Source organism: Canis lupus, chromosome 21, assembly GCF_011100685.1.
Source record: "Canis lupus familiaris isolate Mischka breed German Shepherd chromosome 21, alternate assembly UU_Cfam_GSD_1.0, whole genome shotgun sequence".
Classification (NCBI taxonomy): Eukaryota; Metazoa; Chordata; class Mammalia; order Carnivora; family Canidae; genus Canis; species Canis lupus.
The window spans coordinates 25,611,875-25,627,731 of record NC_049242.1 but is presented as its reverse complement, the minus strand read 5'-3'; the positions used below and the strand labels follow the sequence as shown (position 1 = coordinate 25,627,731).

Genomic DNA, 15,857 nt, shown 5'->3' with positions numbered 1-15,857 from the left:
GGAGCCCAGCTGGGGAGTAGGAAAGGCTGCTGGGAAGAAATGATGCCTGAACTAAGCCTTGACAGATGAGAAGGGCTTAGCCAGGAGAAGAGGTGTAAAGGTTTTCTAGACAGAGGGAATAACATGTGCAAAGGGGCACACAGGGCATTCCAGGATCTGGGGGCAAGATGGGCAGACTGGCAGAGAAGAGGCTGGGAGACATACAGGGACAAGCTGTGCCAGGCAGAGGAGGTCAAAGTGTACCCAGAAGACAAGAGAGAAGCAGAGGAGGGTTTTAGTGGGGTGGAGGAGAGGGTAAAGAGATGTCTTCTTCTGATTCTTTCTTTCCCTGCCACCATCACCCCACATATGCGTGCATTCAAGATTCGACTATCCCTATAGCCCACTACCATGGCCCAAAAAGGCATCACTGCTAGAGACATGACAGGCATTAATGCTGCTTGACCAGAGGTGCTGAGGACCGTGCTCATCCACGAAGGTCTGACATATGGAATCTGCAAGCTGTCAAGGCCTTAGCTAAGCACTAAGCCTGTCTCTGTGTTCCTATGTTCAATGGTCTCAGCCTACATGTCAGGCTGGTGGAGGTCCTTGGTGCTGAACACCTGATCAACCTAATTAAGATTGATGATGACGAGAAACCAGGTGAATGGTCAGACCTCCGTAAAACCAACAGACAAGAAAAACATTGGAAAGTGGTTGGTCACGGTTGTGCGGTATTTAAGGATGACGGCACAAAGAATCTCAGGCCAACGATGTCATTGAAGATTACCTCAAAGGCAAGAAATAAAAACTTGGCTTTCAACAAAAAGGAAAGACAAGACCCCACTGGCAGTCACAGACAGGCAGCCAAAGCATGAGGAGGTGCCACCACTGGGCCAGAGACCCCTCTGGCCTGGTACAAAATGGGGCAGGGTCAGACAGAGGTGAGAGAGAGCTATGAAGGTAAGGTAAGGGTTGTGACAGGCATGCGTGGGGCTGAACAGGAGAGGCAGGCATCCCCATGGATGAAGTCAGGGGCCTGGGAGATACAGGGAGGCGAGGGGGGAGACATCCACAAAACTGTTGGACATGCAGGTGTGGAGCTCAGGAGGAAGTCCTTGCGGGAGACAGAGATCTATGCTAAGGGCAAAGAACATGACAGCGGAGCCGTGAGGGGGCTAGTGATGACAGAGCAATTATCACACACCATGTCAGGTAACAGTTTTACAAAGACTACCGTGGTCTTACTCACAGAGGAAGAAACTGAGGCACAGAGAGGTCAAGTGAGTTGCCCGGGTCACACAGTAGTGTAACCCAGGATGTTATAGACTGACTTGTGTCCCCACAGTGTGAATGCATCTGGAGACAGGGCCTCTAGGGAGGTAATTAAGGTTAAATAATGTCATAAGAGTAAGGCTCTAATCTGACAAGACTGGTGTTTCTCTTTCTCTCTCTCTCTCTCTCTCTCTCTCTCTCTCTCTCTCTCTCTCTCCCTCCCTCTCCTTCTGTCTCTCCAGGCACACAGAGGAAAAGCTGTGTGAGATGCAGTAAGGAGATGGCCATCTACAAGCCAGGAAGAGGGGCCTCACCAGAAACTAACCCTGATGGCTCCTTGACCTTGGACTTCCAGCTTCTAGAACTGTGAGAAAATAAATTTCTGTTGTTGAAGCCCCCCTCAGGTTGTGCTATCCTGTCATGCATGGCAGCCAAGCTGACTAATACATAGGATTTGAACTGAAGCATGGCACAGTGCCTTGGAGGTGGCAGCTGATGGCCTCGGAGTGACGGAGGGAGGGGGACAGGCGGCCAATGCATGAAGAGGAAGGAGGGAGGGGTGAAAGTGAGATTTCTTAGAAAGGAGAGGTAGAGCAGGTTAGTGAGTGGAGGTAAAGGACCAGTGGGGGTGGGCAGGGCTGGGAAGGGAGAGGAGAAATCCATCCTAGAAGAAGGGGCAGTTTCCCAAATAAGCAAGAAGAGAATCCTGGCAGGGAGAGATGACGCAGGTAAGCGAAGAGAGGGAGGCTTACCTGAAGATGCGGTAGGGGGTGGTGAGGTCGAAGCTGCGCCGGTCTGCTTCCTTCACATTGCCTACGCTCATGTCAATGAAGGTGATGCCAATGCCCAGGTGGTACTCCTAGCAGGTAGGTGGGAAGGGGTGAGGGCAAGGCCTGGGGGCAGGGCACAAGGCCCAGGAAGGGATAGAGAGGAAGGGGAGGTCATACCTTAGGGACTAGAAAGTGCCTTGGAAGGACGTAAAGAGGACTCAGGAATCTGGAAATGGACCCAGGTTCAGGGGCCATGTTGCAATAGGGACAGGGAGCAGGAGGCAGGGCAGTAATGGGAAGATAATGCTCAGGGACCAGGCAGGGGACACGGTCAGAACTAGGAGCAGGAAGGGTAGCTGGCACAGGGCTAAGAACAGTCAGGGGAAGGAGGAAAGGGAAGGGGCAGGGCTGAGGGACCAGGTGGGCAGGGGGCACGCCTGAGGGAGCAAGGTGGACAGGGGGCAGGCCTGAGGTACCTGGTAGGCACAGGGTAGGGGGCAAGGCTGAGGGAGCAGGGTGGGCAGGGCTGAGGGAGCAGGATGGGCAGGGGGCAGGCTTGAGGGAGCAGCATGAACAATGGGCAGGGCTAAGGGACCAGGTGGGCAGGGGGCAGGGGAGTGGTTTAGCAAACTGGCTGACCCCTTCGCACCTCCAGATTCTTATACAGCTGCACTTTGTCCCCAACCACGGCCACATACAGTTTATTCTTGAAACCACGAAGTTCCAGGCTGCCAGCCCGGTCAGGCAACTCTGAGCCTCGGACACCCAATGGGTAAGTGCTAGACAGCTGAGCCCGGGCCACTGCCTGCTGCAGGGCCTGCATCCACTCCTTCCGCTCCACTGCAGGCAAAGGGGAAAAACTAAGCCTGAGCTCAGCCTGGCAGGGTTCCCTGCTCTGGGCTCCTCAGGCAACGCCTCTGCCAGCAAGCCCATTTGGACTCGCCCACCCATCTCTATCTCTGAGTTCTCTGACTTGGACAAGTTCAGGTTCCAAGCCCAGCTGTGCAAGCTAACTGGCCACTTCGCCTCTCTGAGCCTATTTCCCCTGTAAATGGAAATATGTGGTTCTGAGGACTCCGTGGGTATATCACGCACAGAGCCAGTCGGAGAGTGCCCCCTTCTCTACCCTATGTCGTAGAGGATTGACTCCTCTCTGGGTTTGATGTGGGGGAGCAGATGTGCCCTGGTTCTCCTCCCTCATTTATCAGGCCAAACTGCCAGTCTTCTCCTCGCCCCACGCCTCACCATCACTCTCTGCCCGGAAGGCAAAGGTCCGGTTGTTCGTGATCACTTCAAACTTCTGGTCCCCGATGGCAGCTATGCGGGAGATGCAGGCCACAGAGATAAAGCGCTTAGAGTAGGCATCCTGGGGAAGAGAAGGAAGCTGTATTGTGGGGGGTGCGGCACCTAAAGGCCCAGCCCCTCCTCGGTTCCTTCAACCTCAGTGGAAACCAAGGCTAACTACAGCTCCATCTTCCACAGGGGGTCAGGGACAGCCCCTGCACGGACCCTGACCACGGCCCACAGCTGGCCAATGTGTCAGGAAGACACAGCTCAAGGAGTCAGACTGGAGCTCAGGTGAGGACTCGTCCGGGGAGGGACTCCACCTGTATCCAGTGTCAAGAGTCAGCAGGGGTCCCGTCAGGGACCAACACAGGCCTCACCTTGTTACTGTCAAAGTATCTCAAGTGATCGGCATCCAGTCTCACCCATCGCTTCTGATAGATATAAGATCTGGAGAAGCAGAAGCAGAAGGACAAGCAGAGCTCAGGATTGGGGGTTAGAGGAGAGGCTCTAAGATTACCCCAGCCCCTCTATGGTAGTCACATACTACCATAAAGTTAGGAACAGCCAGGTTCAAGGGAGAAAGGAACCCAAATGGTCACTGAGAAGATGGACTTTACCTACAGCAAGAATAATTAAACTCAGACTCAAAGTAGAACTTCCCAATTTTAAGGTTAATAAAACATAGGTCTGGTGGGATGATCAATTGTTACAGTCTGCCTGGAGAGAGACCTATTCAAATAACCTTAGCCCTTCTGGTTTTCAGATCCAGTATACCAGTATACTAGAGCACTCCCCATCTCCATGCAGAGAACCAGCGGGACCTAACAGGCCTCACTCACCCCTGCGGTGGGTTCTTGTCCAGCCAGCCGGCCTTGATGACCGAGGTGATGGGGGCAGAGCCCCCAGAGAGCCCATCCATGGGGTGTGGTGGGAGCTCGGGGATCAGGAGGCTGCTGGGCAGGGACGAGTTCAGGCTGCTGGTGTGCCATCCACCACTGGCGAAAGAGGAGAGGCAATGAAGTAGCCGAGGATGGGAGCTCCCACAGGGAGGAGCCGAAGAGGTGGAGTGGCCCGGCCACGCTTGGGAAAGGAGGGAGGCTGGGCAGGACAACCACTGGAGAAGAGTGGACACTTACTTGGGGATGCCCTCATAGGCATGGTCATCCTCATCTTCATCTCCTTGGTCGTCGTCTTCCCCAGACAGTTCCTCACCCTCGCTCAGCAGACTGGCCACGCGCACAGCCCGTGGGACCTGGCTCACCAGGAGCTCCTCCTGCCCCCCCACCCCCAGACCCAGCATCATGTTTCCCTTCGAGCCCTAGATCACACCCATACAGGGTCCCTGCCCCGCCTGCTCGGTCCACTCCATCCACGCCCCACACCACCCGGCACTTTCACTGCTGCTTGCACACCCTCCCCCCACCGGCAGACTGCACAGGGACCCAGGGAGACAGCCTCGGAGACAAAGATGAAGGGATAGTGAAAAATACTCAGGGATGGAGAGTTAAGACATGGGAACCCAGAAAGTGAAAGGAAGTCGGAGGGAGACACTCCAAGGGAGAAGTGCTCCAAACACCAATGGAAAGAGGAGGCCACACACAGCCATCCAGACGTGGCTGAAGACTGAGCTGGGACCGCAAGTCAGAGCTCCCAGGCCCCTAGCCCAGAGCTCAGGTCCTATGCTCAAATCCTAAGCTCTGCACAGCAAGAGAACAAGGGGGGAAGGAAGCTTCCCTGGGAACTGGAGGCCCTTTCTCTGGTGGTCCTCAGGTTCTGCAAGGCAGCGGGGCAGCCCACCCTCCACTCTGACAGCCGAGCCCTAATCACCACCTGTCCCCACCTTCTTGGTCATCAGGCTGGCTGGGGCCCCTGGCCCCTCCTCTGGAGCCTCATCGTAGTCAGAGTCATCTGAGAAGAGAGGGGGGGATACTCAGAAGCAAAGAACCTAGCCTCCCCTCCCGGGAACCCTGGCCTGACTTCACAAAAGCCACCCTCAGCCTAAAAGAGATCCCACTCCAGCCTGGCTTTCAAAAATAGGCACATGCGACAGGAAATGCTATTTATACTCTCAGGGCCCCAAAGGACAGTAATAGGGGGTGGCCAAATGAGAGGCCAGACCAGGAGGTCTAATAGGTGGTGAGTTTGGGGGTCAGGAGCAGGGGCTGTCTAAAAAGGCTGAAAAAGTAACAGGCATCAAGAAAAGTGGACAATCCAAGGAAAAGCAAAATCATCAAACAACTCAAAAAGTTTGCCATGTGCACTTAACAGAGGTAGGTGCTGTCATCTCCATTTTGAGGATGAAGAGAATGATGTTCACCTGTCCAAGGCTACATGGTGTATGTGGCAGAGCCCAAAAGAAAGTTCGATCCTTGCATCCTTGTAGACTCTTGAGGGGCCCTGATTCCAGGCTACACACGGGGAACCCCATGCCTGGCTATGGCACTTACCGAACTCCGGGGGCAGGCGAAGAGGCTTCGGGGGGATCTCTGGGGGGCTGGGAGGTGGAGACAGGGGCTGTAGAGGCACCCGGGGGAAGGTGGCCGGGGGCTCCTCAGGCTCTGGCTGGGGAGGTGATGACAGTGGTGGTGACACTAGCTTCTCTTCCTTGGAGGGAAGGCTGGGAAGAGACCAAAAGTTGGACACCAGGAGGTTAGCTCCAGGCAGTTGAGCCACTGGGCTGGCTCACTATGTGACAGAGCCAGGACTCGAACCCATTGAGCCCCCAGCTCACCTGAGCTGCAGCAAAGCTCATTCATTCCACAAATTCCAACAGAAGCCTCCCTCACCTCATTCCCCTGCCCCTAATCCCCCAAGCTCCTTAAGCTTAAAGGAACTAGGCCCCTTCTTTGGCCATGAGCTGGCCCTGCATTGCTGTGACAGGGTCACCTGTCCCCAGAGCTCTAGCTTTCAGCCACATGTACCCATAGGGTCTCCAATCTGGAAGAGGGATGCCAGCCAGAATGGGCTGGGGGGTGGTTTGCACCCTAACCTGGGGAGTCAAGGAAGACTGGAGGAGGTGATGCTTGACCTGAGCTTTTATCCTTTTTAGGGATAAGGAGGCATTTGTTGGCAGGTGGATGGATCAGGATCAAAATGGGCATCCAGACCAAAGCCTTAAAAACCAAGTCCTAAGGCCCTGAGCTGTGGGTCTCTGGGCCAAGACCACCTTCTTTGTTGCCCCAGACATGACATTCACCACACCCTGTGTGCCCTCAGACCCCTCAAACTCACCTGATCCCACCACACTCCTCTATTTTTAAATATACAGTGTTACATTAGCTTCAGGTGTACAATATGATGATTTGCCAATCCTACGCATTTCTCAGTGCTCATCAGGATAAGTGTACTCCTGATCCCTTCATCTATTTCCCCTAGCCCCCATTTCTCTCCGATAACCACCAGTTTGTTCCCCATATTTAAGTGTCTGTTTTTTTGTCTTTGTTATTTTGTTTCCTAAATTCCATATATGAGTGAAATCATATGGTATTTGTCTTTCTCTGATTTCACTCCACATCATAGCCTCCGGCTCCATACATGTTGTTGCACATGGCATGATGATCTCATTCTTTATTATGGCTGAATAATATCCCATATTATGTGGGAGATATATATATATATATATATATATATATATATATATATATATATATATATATCATATCTTCTTTATCCATTCACCTATCGAGGGACACTTAGTTGCTTCCATATCTTGGCTATTGTAAATACTTCTACAATCAACATAGGGCTGCATATACTCTTTTGAGTTAGTGTTTTCATTTCTTTTGGGTTAATACCCAGCAATGGAATTACTGGATTATATGGTAGTTCTATTTTTGTTGGTTTTTTTTTTTTTTTTTTGAGGAACCTCCATTCTGTCTTCCACAGAGGCTGCACCAACTTGCATTCTCACCAACAGTGCACGTGAGTTCCTTCTTCTATACATCCTTCCTAACGCTTGTTTGCCCATCACACTCTTCTTGCACACCAGCCCCTCATCTCTGCTATCACCACCTCGCTCCCCGCCAAACCTTCCCCCAACTCCAAGGCCAGGTTCAGAGCCCCCTGGGCTCCCACAGCCAAAGTGCTCTGTGTATCTGTCTCTGCACAGTTCACACTGCTCCCTACAGGCTGAGTGTCTCCTGGCTTTGGCCTCTGATATGCGACGAAACCCTGCCCCAGTCTTAGCCTGTGTGTCCAAGGAAAAGCACTTAGTGTCTCTGAGCCTTGTTTCTTCTTCTGTAGAGCGGGGACTACATCACCGAACTGGCAGGGTATTTGGGAGAATTAACCAAGACAAGGCATGTTGTGACACAGCTGGAACAAGGCACCTAAACCCGGAAGCCTGGCCCCACCCACTGTCTCTGCCAGCGTCTGGCAGGGGCCAAGGAGGAACACCAGAGTGGGTGGGCAACTCGCCTCACCGGTTATTTTCAGCCTGGTCATTGCCCCAGTGTCCCTGGCAGTGATTGGCAGTGTGTGTCTACCGCAAGAGCAAGCAAGGGCTGGGGCATGACCATGATGCAGGCCTTTGTTCCTGCTCTTGCCTCCTCCAGCAATCCCTTCCTCTTGGTCTCTGACCAGAGAACATCTACTTGTCCTTTGACTCCAAACTTAAGTTCTGCTTCTCTCAAAGTCTTTCCTGACACCTCTTTCACACTCCCCCAGACCCTGCCCATCTTCCCCTCTGTTACAAGCTTTATTTATTTATTTAAAAAGATCTTTTTTATTTCAGACAGACAGAGAGCATGCATGCTCATGCAGACTGCGAGGTCGGGGGAAGGGCAGAGGGAAAGGGAGAAGCAGACTCCGGCTGACAGGGAGCCCAATGTGGGGCTCAATCCCAGAAACCCAGGATCATGATCTGAGCCAACCGCAGACACTTAACTGACTGAGCCGCCCAGGTCCCCCCTCCCCCCTACCGTTACAAGTTTTAAACAAACTATTCCAAATGACATTTTTTAAAGCATCTCCCTCCTTTGTTCCAGGCATTCTGCTAGCATCTAAGCCAGGATCTGAATGCTGCCTCCACCGTCCATGTGCTTCCTAGGACACATGGCTACTTCCCTATCACCCTGTGCTCTAACCATCTCCTCTCCGCATGTGGGTAAAGAATGAATGAAACTCTTTCTCTTTCTGTGAATCTGACCTTCAGTTAGCTTTCTCGTGCTGTTCCCGGAGAAACCTGCTAAAGGTGGCATGCCAGCCATGTTCCTTGGCAACACTGCCTTTGACAAAAGTGGCTTGAATGAGTGAGGCACTGTACCTAGACTGGGAGAAACTGAAGGTGGGCTCTCGACCTGGTGGAGAAGCTGGAGCTTCGGGCTTCTCTAAATGTGGTGGCTTGGAACTGGGCACATCCCATGTAGGAACCTGAAACCACACCTGTGGGGTCCTTAGGGGACATGCCCTTAGAAACATCTGACCTTTTTTTTTTTTAACTTTTTTTTTTTTTTTTTGCTTTTTAAGATTTTATTTATTTTATTCATGAGAGACACAGAGAGAGAGAGAGAGAGAGAGAGGCAGAGACAGAGGGAGAGGGAGAAGTAGGCTCTATGCAGGAAGCCCAACGTGGGACTCGATCCCAGGTCTCCAGGATCAGGCCCTGGGCTGAAGGCAGCACTAAACCACTGAGCCACCTGGGCTGCCCCAAAACATCTGACCCTTGAGTCCAGATGTTTCTAAGTCAGGGTGGCCCTCGCATCTATCTGCTGTGAATCTTGGTCCCCTCCCCCTGAGCTGTACCCTGAGGGGGGCCACAGACAGCTGTGTGAATGGTGGCTCCGACGGCTACCAGGACCCCGCAGCAGAGAAAGACCTGCTGCTACCCTGGCGGCCAGCTGTTCCCTCCTGAAATGACCGGATGCCAGGGGGGCCTATGGTACTCTTGAGAGCCTGAATGTTTAGCTGGACCTAAGAAGATCCCCTGGTGGACACTGCACCAGGCTGTCTCCCCTGCTTGACTGTGAGTCTCTTTAGGCCAGGGGCAGCTTCGGGCCTGAGTCTTTAATCCCACAGCCCAGTGCAGGAAGCAGTGGAGTCAGCAACAAGAGCATGCTGGGTGGGCGGGTGGATGGATGACAAAACAAGTAAATGGTTGAATGGATGGGTAGGTGGGGGACAGATGGGTAAGTGGAGAGGTGGCCATCATGGTTGAGAGAAAAGTGAATGAAAGGGCGACAAAAGGGGTGCCTAGGTGGCTCAGTAGGTTAAGTGTCTACCTTAGGCTCAGGTCATGATTCCAGGACCTTGCATCAGGTCCCTGCTGAGCAGGGAGCCTGTTTCTCTCTCTCCCTCTGCTCGTCCCCCTGCTTGGGCTCATTCTCTATGTCTCTCTGTCAAATAAATAAATAAAATCTCTCTCTTAAAAAAAAAAGTGAAGGAAGGCCTAGAGACTGAGTAAGTACCCACAGGTCCAAGGGTGTGACCCTGGCTGGTCAGCTGCAACATCCTTGGAGACTTCCTGATGGGCAAAGCAGTCTATGACACACGGCCTCCCAGACCCCAAGAAGAAGGGGCCTTGGGGGCGGGGGGTCTGGCCTGTGATCAGCTAAGAGCAGAATTCCAGGCTGTGAGGCCAGGGTCAGTCAGACTGACCCAGAAGAAGTGGGGATGGGCTCTGCCCCTCCAATGCCAAGCAGTGCCAAGTGCTTCCCTGCCCTCCCCCAGGACTGAGGGCCAGTGCGGAGGGGAAGAGGGTGGCAACAAAGCATCCTCAGAGCTGAAGAAGCATCAGCCCTCCCATCTGAGGACCCCAGTTGCCTCCCGCCTCCATCCCTGTCCTGACTGTCTGGGAGGGATCTGCCATCTGAGGCCTGTCTCCTGGCCTGTGGGGTCCCAGAGGCAGGTGCCACCCCTACCTTATTCACTATTGCATGCCTAGCACTCAGCAGGGATTAATAAATAAATGAATATCTGGATTAATCAATTTTTATTAGTTTTCTGTGTATGTATATATTCTCAGTTGTCTTCTCTCTCTCGCCTTTTTTTTTTTTTAATTAAGATTTTACTTATTGACAGAGAGAGGCAGGGGGAGTGGCAGGCAGAAGGAGAAGGAGAGCAGGAAACCTGACACAGGCCTCAATCTTAGGACCCTGGGATCATGACCTGAGCTGACAGCAGACGTCCAACTGACCAAGCCACTCAGGTGCCCTCCCAGTTGTCTTCTGAGTGCTTTACATGGATTCGTTGATTTATGCCTCACAAGCACTCTGTAAGGTATGGCATACTATTATCCCCACTTTACAGATAAAGAAACTGAGGCACAGAAATACAAAGTAACTTGTCCTGGATCCAACAGCTGGGATTTGTACCCTGGCACCACAGCCTGCAAACTCAACCACCATGTCAAATGAGTCCACGGCCAGGATCTAAGAGCTTCTCTGAGGCCTGCCTGCTTACAATGGCCACCCAACACAGGATGTAGGCAGCTCTGGAGTTGCCATCCAAGAGGGAATGAGATCACAGCTCTCTCTGAAGGCCATTGTGACCATGGCAAGAAGGGAAAAGGGAACAGTGCAAACAGCTCCTCTTCCAGCACAGTCTTTGCAAGCAAATGGCTATGTGCCAAGCAAGTGGAAGCAAGGGGAGGCCCCCATGGACCTCCAGGCCTCACTCTAGCCACCTCTTCCAGGAACCTTCCTGGCTGACCCCTGCCTGCCTACCACAGGACAGGGCCATGCTGAGTCAGGGCCAGGCCAGGAAAGGAGAAGTGGTATCCGGAAGGCACAGCATAGTGGGAAAACCCCAGAGGAAGGGACAGTGCCCACAGAGTGCCCCCACCCCAGCTGGAGCCCTGGCCACTCAGTCCTGCAACCCCAAGAGCGGCCTCAGCTCCAATCTGTAGCTGACACCGAGCTGGATGCTTCCCACTGACTTCTGAGCCATTAGATCAGAAGATTGGCCCCAGCCCTGAGCACCAAACACGAGCACGTGCTCAATGTCCGCCCACTCCAAACCTCTGCTTACGCTGCTTGCTTCCTCCTCACTATCCTCCCCTATCATCTCAGCCCATGCAAAGCCCATGTGTACCTAAGAACCCAGCTCAATGGGCCTATCCTCAGTGGGCTTCCACCTACCCACCATCCCTGGCTCTCCTGCTCCTTCAGCCCCTTTCCCCTCTATCCAAGTGACATGTGGACACATCTGTTCTCCCCACGATGCCCAAAGCAAGATCAGGCAACTCCTGGACAGGGGCTGAGGCTGATTCACCCCAGTCTGGCATCTCAGCCTGAGAAGGTTTGTTTTATTGAATTGGGCAAATACACATACCTGACCTTAAACATGGGGGTTGGGGGAACAAGTGAGGGTCCCTAGTCAGAATGGGTAAGAATAGGATGATCATATCATAGGGTGATCGTATTTTTAAAAATTGTGTAAACCAGAAAGTTTCTGACAGTTTAAAGAAAAACTATTAGTAACTATGTCCAAGCAAGAGGTATAAACAGGGCCTGTCCTGGGCAAAATGAAATGTGTGGTCAGTCTAGCTAAGAGACGGAGCTTCAGAGCCAGGCAGAGCCTGCTCCACCCACTCAAATCCCAGCTTGACTGTCCTTCGGTGTTTGGCCTCGCAAAGCAGGTCACTTTACCTCTGAGCCTCAGTTTCTTCCCTGATTGGTCTTCAGCCTTACTGACAATTCAGTAAGAAAAGCCATTCCCGCAGGTCAGCAGCGCATTTTTCATCCTGGCTTCAGTGAGAGCGGCTCAGATCCCACAGGATGGGCCAAGAATCTGCTTCATGGGCTCCTCCCCCAGGGCGGCCCCTGGCTATTCCTTCAGATCTTTCTGTCTATATCAATCTATATGGCCAAAGGAATCAGGCTTTACCATAAGGACAGATGGGCCAACAGAGTGGGGCGGTCTGAATATTAGGCTGGCCTTGAACTCATCCCCTACTCACTTTCTAGCCATGCTTCTCTGAGCTGTATTCCATAAATGCATACTTCCAGGCCTTTGCATTATGTTGGTCCTTCTACCTAGAACACCGTTTTCTGTCCAAATGGTACATCCTCCCTCACCACTTTGTGCCTCCTCTCATGTTGCCAGCTGGGCTGGGGCCTCCCTGGGGCTCCTCCAGCATCCATGCTTCTGATCACTCAGTATAGTTGTGTCTACCAATGTTTGCTTCACTGAACTGACCTCAGAGGACCAAGAACCCAGGCTTACATCCTGTCTTGGCTTCAGGACCTTCCCCCTAAGGTGTCACACTGGCTTTGGAAGGACCCAGCCCAATCTTAACCTGAGGCTCTCAGGAGCAGAAGAGGGGCTCTCACTGGATGAGGCCCAATGATCTGACCATATCTGTCTCCCCCCCCCACCTCCCATTCCCACGGAGGCAAACCTTCCCATCTGCCCACTTCCTCATTTGTGCCCTGGCTATATGGGGGCTCAGGCCTCAGTCCTGTGCTTCTGGCTTCCTCCGTGACTATCCCTGTCCTTCCTTCTCCATCATGAGACCCAAAGGTCAACCCCTCCAGCACTCCCCTGGTTCTGTTCTGTTACTTCTGCCCAGCTCACAGCATGGAAAGCCCTTCCTGGGTTTCCCGTTGCTTAGATGTCATCTGCAGCAGAATGCCCCCCGGCCTCTGCACATACTGTGAGCCCCCTCGGGCCAGCCTCTCTCCATGCCATCACCCAAAACAGAGGGGGCTTCGAAAAGTTTGATGAATGACCAGCACCCCACTCTCATCCCGATCACTAGAGAAAGACAGCAGTGCCTCATCCCTCCACAGAGCAGAACCCAATGAACCCAGCATCCACTCTCACAGCAAAGGCTTCATTCCACTCTTAGCACTTGTCCCTGGAACGACAGCTACCACTTAGTACCCACTAGGTGCTAAGCATTCTTCTGGGAGGCTTCTGTATTTAATCCCCACAATGATCTAGATCATTAGCTCCAATGTGCTCATGACATGCCTTCAGGAAAGTCCACTCAACCGCTCCCTCCTCTACGCTCACACAGCCAGTTGGGCCCTTTGTGGCATGTCTGCCACTGGGCCTACACTGAGCTTTCCCACAGGCAAGCAGTGCTGTAGTGGGCAGGAGGCGGCAGAGGCCCAGCTCTCCCACCGCAGCTCTTCATGCTTCCCAGGTCTGGGCCTGTGCTGGTTCTTGAGGGCTACAGGGCAAGGCCCACGAGGGGGTCCAAGACTGTATGGACCCCATCCCCTACCTCCTGAGGGTCCAGCTCAAGGTTGTCCTGGTAGGAGAAGGTGCAGGTGGGTATATGCTGAGCCCTGTGGAAAGATGAGCCAAGGGCACAGGGCAGGGCTGGATGCAGACAGGACTCAGTTAGAGGCATTTCTGTGTCCCCAAGTGACTCAAGCACAGGGTTGTTGAGTTCATTAGGGATTCACAGCAATTGGGGGGAGGGAAGGCCAACCCAGCCCGCCAGCATCATAGGTACCCACCACTTTACTGGCTCTAGGGAAGTGTAATAGGAACCACACCAACCAAGTACCAGCCCTCCTCAGGTCTCCCTATTACCCTGGACTCAGTGGGAGGGCAAAGGGAGGTGGAGGCTGCCCACGGCCACAACACCCTTGAACTGGACTCTGAGAGAAGCCAGACTGAGATCAGCACCAGGTCCCCGATAGGCAGACACCCACCGAGGCACTGTGGGCTCCCAGTGGGCCCAAGAGACAGGCTAATGGGAAGATGGAGGCCCAAAAAGCCCAGGGCAGAGGGAAGAAGAGAAGGGGAGAAAAGGAAAGGGCAACAGAAGATGTGGAGAAAGTGAAAGAAGAGAAAATCTGAGAGAAAAACCAGGAGGGGTGGAGGGAGGACCACAGAAAACCCTGCCCAGCGGTGACAGACAGACCCTCGGAAGGAGCCTCCCTCTCCGGCTGCCACTGACAGCCCGGCCCAAAGCTGCCCTTCGCTCACCCTCAGATGCCCACAGGTCCGGGCCCGGAGGACTCCCACGGCTCCCACGGCTCCCACTCCACAGCGCTGTGCGCCCAAGCAGGCGGCTCGTCCGACCAGGGCTGCTCTGGCAGACAGCCAGGCCCCTGCTCCCTGGGTGTGTCTGAGGCGGTGTCTGGGTTCAGGTACGGCTTTCAGGGGCCGTGATCACTTGTCTGAGTACGTGTTTCTGTGTAAGACTGAATCTGTCCAGGAGTGTGTGTGTGTGTGTGTGTGTGTGTGTGTGTGTATCCAGTTTTGGTCTCCCTTGGCTTCCTGCTCTCCTCCTCCCCCACCCCCTGCCGCCCTGGCCAATACACACACTTCCTGAAAACACTGAGAAAGAGAAAAGTCACCCAGAATCCCTTGGGGCAGACACTTCCTCCCCGCCCCCAGGCTGCCCCCCCACCAACCCCAAGTTGGAATGGGACAAGCCACCCCAGGGCCGTCTAGCAGGGCCTTACAGAGTAGACCCTCAGGAAACCTTGGCCTTGGCTGTCTCCTCCCCACCCCCAAAAAGGAGGTCCAGAGAGGCTGAGAAAGAGGCTCTTTGAAGGGAGCAAGTTCTGCCCCAGCAACAAGTGATCAGCCTTCAGGAAGACGAGGGATTGGCTGAGCTGCAGGGCAGTCGAGGGCACAGGTGGGAGGCCTTGCAGTAGGATTCCAGCTGGCAGCTGCCCTCTCTGGGCAAATACTCCTCTTTAGATGTATCTTTAGGCATCTAGCAGGTATCAGAGGGGGACACTGAGGTCCAGAGTCATCTGAGAGGGGCTCTGTGGAGTGACCCTGGAACCCTGGATCAGAAAAGACCCCTCTGCCACTTAGGGAAGCAGGCTCAGAGGGTTCACATCTACGATACCTGGGGCTAAGTAGATGGGGCCCCAGGCCAGGAGGCAGTCTGAACAATGGCTTCCACTCTGCTGGGCTGTGCAACTCTGGGAAAGTTTCTCAGCATTTCTGGACTCATCAACAAGTTCCCTATCATAAGCTTAAATAATGGTGGGGGGTGTAGACCCTCTGAGGAGTGAAGTAGGGTTGTTTCACGCCAGGCAGGATGGTAAGCCTGGTTCTGAGAGTCCTGACCCAGTTAGGGCAAGGAGGTGGCAACCCCATCCCTGCTCATTTTCTGCCTGCCTCCATGAAGGCCTCTGCCTTTCTAAGACGTCTGGGGTGACCCAAGTTGTATAGTGGGAAGGGATTTGGGATGGTGAGCTTGGGGCCCCTTAACCCTACTGTCTAACGTGCAGTGTGTGCTGAAGGCACTCTGTGGGTGCCAAGTCTGTGTGGGTGGCACACGTGCTCAGCACTGGGCAGTACAGAAATTCATGCAGTCTTCATCTATTCCTGCACACAACAAATACTTTCAGAGTGCCTATTAGGCAGCTGGCATTGTTCCAGGTATGGGGGATTCAGCAGTAAACAAAATCAACAACAATCTTGGTCTTAGTGGAGCTGACACTAGTGGGCTTGGCAGCACAGTGGCTCACACCTGGCAGTACACAAATAACACACATACCAATTCACCACCCACAGCACATGCATTCACAAATGGACTCACACTGTTGGAGTTTCCACCAGGCCAGTAGACACAGGCACATGCATGTGTGCACAAAGGCCCTGATGACCTCACACACACATACCACCACC

General features: G+C 53.4%; 1 protein-coding gene across 5 annotated transcripts in view; it reads right to left on the bottom strand.

The window, feature by feature from the left end:
- The window catches only part of ARAP1 (ArfGAP with RhoGAP domain, ankyrin repeat and PH domain 1), a 65,309-nt gene that overhangs the window by 22,630 nt on the left and 26,822 nt on the right, over positions 1-15,857 (bottom strand). For 3 of the 5 annotated variants that reach the window (XM_038568744.1, XM_038568746.1, XM_038568745.1), the window contains exons 4-11: positions 5,759-5,928; positions 5,152-5,219; positions 4,448-4,584; positions 4,151-4,306; positions 3,689-3,758; positions 3,270-3,390; positions 2,674-2,864; positions 2,007-2,113 (exon numbers count right to left, since the gene is read on the bottom strand). In XM_038568744.1, the coding sequence (XP_038424672.1) occupies positions 2,007-2,113; positions 2,674-2,864; positions 3,270-3,390; positions 3,689-3,758; positions 4,151-4,306; positions 4,448-4,584; positions 5,152-5,219; positions 5,759-5,928 (1,020 nt within the window). Of the gene's footprint in view, positions 1-2,006; positions 2,114-2,673; positions 2,865-3,269; positions 3,391-3,688; positions 3,759-4,150; positions 4,307-4,447; positions 4,585-5,151; positions 5,220-5,758; positions 5,929-13,479; positions 13,499-14,192; positions 14,532-15,857 lie in introns of those variants that run through there. The other 2 variants (XM_038568747.1, XM_038568748.1) reach the window with 2 other exon arrangements.